The sequence below is a fragment of the Anabrus simplex genome, chromosome 8, assembly GCF_040414725.1.
Source record: "Anabrus simplex isolate iqAnaSimp1 chromosome 8, ASM4041472v1, whole genome shotgun sequence".
Lineage (NCBI taxonomy): Eukaryota > Metazoa > Arthropoda > Insecta > Orthoptera > Tettigoniidae > Anabrus > Anabrus simplex.
In genome coordinates this window covers 47,291,933-47,300,769 of record NC_090272.1, presented here as the reverse complement: position 1 = coordinate 47,300,769, position 8,837 = coordinate 47,291,933, and the positions used below count along the sequence as shown (strand labels likewise).

The following is an 8,837-nucleotide window of genomic DNA, read 5'->3' as shown; positions in this document are numbered from 1 at the left end:
GTTGGGGGGTTTGAATCCACTCCTTGGGAGAGAACTACCCGTTTTGCTCATACAGAAGAATTTGAGCATGAAAAGATTGACATCTCATCAATCGTGTACACAAATACATTGTTACTGTCCGATATGAAAATCAAAAGTGATTCGAGATTTCAAGCTGTATCCTTTACCAAAGTTCAGGTCAATCGATCCAGTAGTTTTTGAGCCCATCCGGAACAAACAAGTCACCATCCCATGGTGTTTAAAATCCCGACCCTGCCGGGAATCGAACCCGAGACCCCTGTGTCCGAACGCCAACCATTTAGCCATGGAGCCGAGTGAAGTATGTGTCGGCAACTGAAAACAAAACATCATATTTTTAGTGTTGTAACCATTCATATATGAAACTATTTTGACACATGTAATGGCGTCCCTTTGCTGCATTTATTACAGGGCCCAAGCAACACATTTTAGACAATTTGTTTATTCTGATGGGGACACACACACTCTCTCTCTCTCTTTGACGGTCTCCAATATATAGATATGGGCTGGAATTTTGTACAAAAGACACGGAAGTAACAGAAACCATAGGATGAACTGGTACTGTCCAACATAATATTCTTGCACATCCTTCTCAAGTCTTCTGGGGGTTAGTAAGAGCAAGCCACTAGGTTGCGGCGTGCACAAAAGCTCGAGCAAAGCTCAAACTTGTTCGAACTCTGACGTCATTTGTTCGAGCAGGGCTCAAGCACATCACTAGTTACGACCAGACTTCCCTGAAATGAAAGAAGACAACCCTAGGAGTGCTCAAGTGTCAACTTTAAGCACTTGAAAAGGTCTACCAAATGGCAATTAATCTCAACTCCAAAACTGAGGCTTTTAGGAACAGTAGATGCAATTTCCTTCTTCTGCAGCCATCATGGCAACAGAACACTTTTGTTGTAAAATGGCTATTGCACATGTTCTGTGATTGAATTTGTTTTTGTGGAGCAGGTGACCGTTGCAAACATTCAGTTTCTTAGATTTCACAATTGTTAATCTAGCCCACTATGTGATAATCACCCTGTGAAACTGTTGCATTTCCCTTCTGTAAATTACAAGTCCAAGCAATTCTTTATTTGTGAATACAAACAATTTATTTTTTCCAAACTAACATTTTGTCTACTAGTGTTTTTGTATAATTCAGGAACCTTGTGATCTCACACAGTGTGCTGATGCTCTATGAAAATATATTTGTGGAGATCAGGAAGTGGATAGTACAGTCAGTTGCTGGGTAATCCGAGTACCAGCGTTGTAACAAGGTTAAGCGCGACCGTCATATCTTAGATGTTCAGAACGGCCGCATGCAGCCAACACCAGTGACCATTCAATGCGCACATGGGCTTATTTGGGCGACAGGTGAATAACAGCCAAAGAAATGGCTACTCGACAACCCTGTGGGTAGTGCCAACAAAAATTAACCATCACTTTGGCTATTAAGGCTTGTTCCAAAGTGCCTATAACACGAAGCCAATTATTTCTTATTCCAAATAATCACAAGGGATGAAACGTGGATTCATTATTTATGAACTTGAGACGAAATGACAGTCCATGGAATCTAACTGGCAAGTTCTTCAGTCCGTCAAAACTAATTTACGATTGAATAAAATTTAGAAAATGCTGCACATGAAGAAAAAAAAAAAAAAAAATCTAAGATTTGAAAGACTGAAACAACTGACAGTTATAAATTAAACAAGTTGAAACTGAAAAAGAAGTCCATGGAGTGGCATCACATGTATCCTCCTAGCAAGGAAAAGTTCAAGTCAGGATCTTCAGTTGGTAAGATTAGGGCCTTAGTCTTCTGTAGTAATGATTCTGATTGACACAGCCTGCTAGCCACACAGTAACCTCCGAAGTTTACACTGAGAATGTGAAAAAAGAATGTAAGAAACTATTTCTGTATGTTCGTCCCCATGAAGATATCAACATCCTCCTTCAACGTGATAATGCAAGGCCACACACAAGTCTGCATACCCATGAAGCAATCTCAAGACTTGGGTGGACTATTTTTCCTCATCCACCCTACAGCCCAGAACTTGCACCATCAGACTTATTTGTCTGCTCCCCTTAAAGCTGCACTTCATGGGAGCATATAAGACACCAACAACAAGGTCATATACAAAGTCCAGATGTGGCTGAGAAGGAAACCAGCTGAAAAGTACCACAGCAGTATACAGGCCCTTACATCTTAGTGAAGGAAAGCCATAGACCAGAATGGAGAGCAAGTCTAATAATAATGTGGATAATGGGAATAATGTGGAATATTCCATTTCAAATAACCCTCCAATGAGAGGGAATGTGGGGCAGGGGGTGAATTATTTGCATTATTTAATGTACAATGTAGTATAATGGAAAGAGAATTTAAAAAGTTCACTAATATAAATTCAAAGATAGGATGAAGTCTGTAAGAAGAGGGATGGATTAACATGTTTGTGCCTCCTTGGTTATTCCTTCCCACACCTGTAATTGTATTCATCCTGTGTGAACATTCCTATTCTTGTTTGAAGCTTCCAACTTAGTAGAGAACAGATTTGCTAGCAAATGGCATGTGGTTTTCATATTTGTAAGTCAAACCTTTGCAGACAATTTGATTAGTGTTCAATACTGTGTACAGATTCCAGATGGAAGGTATTTTAAAATTACTTCAATAAAGCATTTTTGCCGTTAACCGTTTTAAGCGATATGTCAACTAATTGCAGTAAGAACCCATTATTAGGACAGTTTTCCATACCTTAAGAACCCTTCTTTTATTTATTTCTTTTTTTCCACAATGCTAAATTTCAAGTTTTGAGGCTTCATAACTGTTCATGAATGTTTTATATATTGTACTGTATGTTTTATTACTTTTCATGTGCATCTATCTAAAACATTTACAATTTTGAATTTTATTACCCAGACAACTCCTAATACATATAAATGAAATGGTATATGGCTTTTAGTGCCGGGAGTATCCGAGGACATGTTCGGCTCGCCAGATGCAGGTCTTTTGATTTGACGTCCGTACGCGACCTGCACATCGTGATAAGGATGAAAATATGAAGAGACACCCAGCCCGTGTCAGCAAAATTACCCAATTATAGTTAAAATTCCCGACCCTGACGGGAATCGAACCCGGGACTCCTGTGACCGAAGGCCAGCACGCTAACCAGTTAGCCATGGAGCCAGATAATAAAGATCCTACTGTAATGAATGAAATTGCTGTAATCAACTGGGTATACAATTTTGAATGTAGTGTAACAATTCCCCATGTTGGTTGTGAAATACACAGATCTTCAGAAACTCATGTTGCTAAAATTTCATTCATTACACTTAGTCAGGTATTAGAAAATCTGAATGTAAAATCTGTCAAATTAGCAAAACATCAGGTGAAAAAAAAAAATCAATGAAGATTTGTTTTTTCCATATGCACCTGTCACATGTGATATACAACAGATTGTCACTGCGTATAATATTCTTCACCATCTTGCTGGAGTTTCACACAAGTCTCCTTATATACTTTAACATCCATGAATGAGGCAAGATTTCCCCACAAAACAAATTTGATTTTTGTCGATTTGTTTTTATATTTTCCATGCTTATTTTACTACTTTATTGCAAATGCAAATCCAGGCTCTGCTTATTATCTAATATACAGATAAAATTCAACATAATGAAGCTGGGAAAGGGAAGAGGAAGAAAAGCAACTTACCTATTTAAAACTTAACACTTGCATCCATCTCTGGAGGAAGGCTAACACGCAGGAAACATTCCATCATCAGTGTGAGTTGCAGAGAAGTCTAGCCTAAAGAGAGGCATATGCTCAAAAGGGCACACAGGACGTAACTGTGTTTATTTTTGTTCTAATTATTTGGGTAACACATTTGTGTTTAATATGTTCTGCTGTTATTTTGGTGGCTATGTATTAACTATACAAAGCAGTGCCAGATACTTCTGTAAAGTGTGACAAGCAACAAATCCATTGAAAATTGAGTGCTTGAATGCAGACTACTGCAGGCAATGCTCAAAGTTGACCAGGAGTGAACAAAATTGTGCGTGCTCCTTGAACACATTCTGGGCATCCACCATTGCACACCATTCTATGAACAAAACATTTAATGTTTTAACCAACTGAAATCTCTACTTGTCACTACACAAGCATTTGTAATAAAATCTTTTGATTCCTTGATTTCAGTAGTCATTCAGCTTTCTCCTTGCTATCTTCAAAGTTTTCTTTTTAGAAGTAAACACCAAGACTGCAACTGAAATTGGAATCTAACAGTGAAGAATGTTTTACATGAAACTATGTCTGATTAAGAGCAAGGTTGCCTTGCTGGTAAAAAGAAAGGTTGAAAAGTTTGGTAAGAATGAAATATGGAAAAATGTTTAATGTGACTCCAGTTTAGCGTATTCCACGAAATACTGGTGTTTATTATCCTTTTCTAATGACTTGCCAGCAATCATCTCTAACAATTTCAGATATTACAGAGAACTTTTCACCTTGTTACTACACATTGAAATAAATTCAACATGGCAGCATTAGCATGTTCGAAGCAACATTTTGTGAACATATTTCTGTCCAACTGAATTAAGAAAGAAAGCAATCTGCATTTCAATAAATACCTTGCTTACAGACAAATGTTTCACAAATACATCTACATAAGCTTGTCAGAATAATCCTACCAGACTGAGGTCATCCCTCTCAATGCATACAGGACCTAAGAGTTGGAAAGAAAGATTGGCACTTTATGGTCATTATGCACCTTGCAAAACAATCATATGTTTTTTTTTAAATTCACATCTTCCTTCCGTGGTATTTTGGTTTGCTCTTATTACAGAATAGTGTGAACCCTCTTAGTACCAGAGTCACTGCGACCAAGCCCAAAAAACTTCACTAAACTTACCAGCAACGCCCTGAGCACCTTTCTTTTTTTAATCATAGGAGGCCTCATGGATTGAAAATGGAGTCGTTATGTTGTTACTGTTCAGATTTGTTCAAGCAACCACATGCTGGAGACTTCTGTTTTCCACATGTGTCGCAAGTGTACATCGCTGGTCCGAGATTTGTTTTTGCACGCCACAGAGGGAAGCACGGCATCCGTTTTCCCCAATATACTTCAGTTTAGTATTTTAAAATATTGGCACCCTATTAATACTCTCCTAAAAAGTTACATCTACCATTGTACAAGAATATGTTTCTTACAAAATGTATTTGCAACATTTGTACTTAATGTCATTTTCTTCTGGCTGTTTGGTCTTAACTTAAATTTCAACATTTGTTTTCATAATTTAGAATTCTGGTAATTATTTCTTAATATTACTACTGTTGTAAAAACTTAGGATAAATGGTCAAGTTCAATTTCCAGCAAAGCTCCAGTTTAATAACTCTAAAAACATCAATTACAACTTTTTCCCTGAAAGCCTGCATTCTACACAAATCTCAAGACACTTTTAGAGCACACCTTTGCATTATTGTCCAATACAGAGGGTTAAAAATAGTTTCCAACCCAACATGATTAATACATTTCCTACTTTCTCCATGGCAATTTCTGTTATTGTGATTTACATGTGCCTTACTTCACTGGGATACGGAACAAAACTACTATATTGTCTATAGTATTCATTTGAAGTTGTTTTTTGAGTATATTTCAAATAGCTTCAGAGTAGTTTTGCCACTGGTAACCATTGATGCCCTGAATTTGGTTATGTGTGATATTTTAGAGTGAATGTGGTAGGAATTTGCCTGCAAAATGATAATCTCAATGATTTACAACATAGGTGTTTAAGTAGCATCATGTCATATCAAATAACATTTCAATCAAAGTTTGAACTCAATGAGAGGGAGCCGTTTGGAAATCAAGCTTTGTATGTTTTGGATAACGGTAATTATAAGTTTTCATGGCTAGCATTGAATTCTACAGTACTTTCATACGGTCATATCTCCCCAGGAAAAACAAGTACCACGTTATGGGATGATTTTTTTGCTACTGGTTTAATGTTGCACTAATACGAAGGTTTTCAGAGACTAAAGGATGGGAAAGGGCTACGATTCGGAAGGGACCAACCATGTCCTTAGTTAACTTACAGCCCCAGCCAGCATTTGCCTGGTGTGAAAATAGGGAACTGTTGGGTTATACAGATGGCTATCTCACATGTTTGAAGCCATGAAACAATTGCTTGAGCTACACATTTGGAAATCTACAATGAGAAAGTATGAGACTACCTAGGATTGGACAAACTACTATTATGTAATATAGGATTGCACTTCAAATAGAAATTGACTTTTAAAATGACTTTTGTACATCTGAATCTTTCAACATTTTCCTGAATGTAAACTAACTCTGCAACACACAATACAAAACAGAAGCTAACATGTAGCATAGATCTGGAAACATAGTTCAGGGCTGTACTTAGCAGCCAAATTGTTAATTTCTTCAAAAACAGTAGAGGCCTGGTAATTTGAGTTAAGTGGAGCAGACTAACTCAACTTACACAGCACATACCTGTGTTAGATGTAGGCTAGCTTTACTAATTTGTTTTAAAATAGAGCCTCATATCTGAGCAGCAATGATCCACCATCAAATTCCATCTTCAAAAACCTAAAGAAACTTGTGTTGTAGAAGTTGAATTTTTGCAAGTCACACTGAAATTAATCCTTGAACTGCTGGGGCTCTTACCTTATAGGGTGACATCTTATACAAGCTCCGTTTAATCTACGTAAAATATATGGGCATTCAAATCCAGGAAGTTGTTAAAGTACATTGAAAACCATAATTTTTTAAATTGTAAAACTGAAGAAGCTAGAAGTAACTGACTTTATGGATGACCCCATACACAGTTTCTACTGCATTCTTACAAAACGTCATGTTCCTGAAGTGCTTACTCATAATTACCTCACAGAAACATGCATCATTTCTGAAAGGCACTAAAATACAATTCAACAATAGTTTACACTGCAAATTTATAGCTGCTTTCAGTCATCCTAATTCAATAATGACAGGATATTGTTTTTATTCCTTGGATGACATGGTATTTAATAGAAATCAATAATTAGGTTCCCACAGGTGTTTTTCAAGCTTATTTCCAAATTATTCCAGCCCATTTTATGAATGCACAAATTAGTTTGCAAATTCAAATTCTGTATAATTATTGTAACCAGTTCAAACCTTTGCTGTAGTCGTCCAGTACTTAAAACAATATAATGGCCCTTTCTGATTTATAAAACAGAATGAAATACCTTTATTTCTCTGAATCGGTCAGAGTAAGAATTTTAAAACTGCTGGAAGTAACAAGCTAAGCATTTACATGTACAAGATTAGCAACAGGAAGAAAATATTGAATTTTGTTTGTTTTCACAAAGTTTGCTATAAACTTTATTGATGGCAGTCTATTGCAGGACTACAAGTAAATGAACAGGCATTCCCCCTATTTTTTCAAACTATTTTCAACTTTTGTAATGTGAAATTCCCTTTTATACAAAACCTCTCAATTTCTTTTGTGATAAAAATAAACATTCAGATTTCTTTTAGGTATGTGGGAACCCTAAATTACACTCTCCCACTTGCACACACCCCCATCCACAAACCTCACTTAACTCACATTGAATTTAATTTGAAACTTTAAAAAATATGTTCTTCCAATAATTTTATTACAATCCTTGCCAATAAATTATTTTCTCTAGAACACTGAAATTTGCTGCTGCATTTTATACTCAATTTTGAACCTAGCATTAAGCAATAACTGAATTACATTAGTAAAAGTACAGACAACATGGGATAAACAATGCTATTTCTTACATAATTCCATTCCACTACCAATGACTTCCACAGAATGATAACAAGAGATTTTGCTGCTATTACATTCACTGTTTTTCAATGGAAAAGTCACCTGCATCCCAGGAAGATTACACATTTTATCAACTATTTTTTATTCATGGTCAAATAACAATATAAAATTATGAATTTTGATCATTCCATTCCCATAATTTAAAAAAAAAGCAAGACAAAATTTGAGGAAATTATATTGAAATTAACCTTAGTCCCCCCACTCCAATTAAAATCATCTTGCTTATTTCCCAAATCTTGCCTTCCTTTCAATACATATTGGCACAAAAAGTCTATATATTTTAATAAAATTCACTTTAAACATTTAAATGTCATTATCACTCAACTATTACAATGTTTTGATGTTGAAACAGGATTTTAGGTAACTATTCACATTTATTAAACTTTTACCATCCCTTTCTACACAACTCAAATAGTTACAAACTTAAAATACATGAATAATTCAGAAATATCAGCCAATAAAGAATTAAAATCTGTTTTGCTTTAATAGCCAAAAGATTACAAAATTAAACCTAACTACAATGAAAAGTTAAAGCAAATCCTCCAGCAAAAGAAAGGTTTGTTTTAACAGTTCTCCCAAGCAATGGGATCAAGCTACAAAAAGAGAATGGAAAGGTTGATGTGTTTTCTTTATCCAAGTCGATTCCATTTCAAACAATGATGCCATCAACTGGTTTGCTGGCCATGCATAATTGATTGGATGCCTATTGAAGACAGCATGCATTCTTATGGCCATTCTTCAGCTTAAGACGTGACTTAGGACGGTATTTCTCAAGATAAGCAAGCTGTTTGGAATTTATAGCTCCACGCCGCTTCCTGCAACAAAAAGATCACTAATAACATACTGAAACAAACAAAAGTTTCAAAAATATACACTGGAGGAAAATTGCAGTTTCTTTTCCCTGACCTTTTAAAATTGAACAGTTAAACGACAGGTCATATCCACCAATAAATGCCTTGTTGCTTTCCATCACTTGGGATGCTTTACACCTTGTGGTTTTG

The 8,837-nt window shown here is 36.0% G+C and overlaps 1 protein-coding gene across 7 annotated transcripts in view; it reads right to left on the bottom strand.

Annotated features, from left to right (window-relative positions):
- Positions 1-495: 495 nt before the first annotated feature.
- The window catches only part of LOC136878734 (PRL-1 phosphatase), a 364,304-nt gene continuing 355,962 nt past the window's right edge, over positions 496-8,837 (bottom strand). For all 7 annotated transcript variants that reach the window (XM_067152183.2, XM_067152190.2, XM_067152186.2 and 4 more), the window contains one exon: positions 496-8,651. In XM_067152183.2, the coding sequence (XP_067008284.1) occupies positions 8,540-8,651 (112 nt within the window). In that variant the 3' untranslated portion in view covers positions 496-8,539. The remainder of the gene's footprint in view (positions 8,652-8,837) is intronic.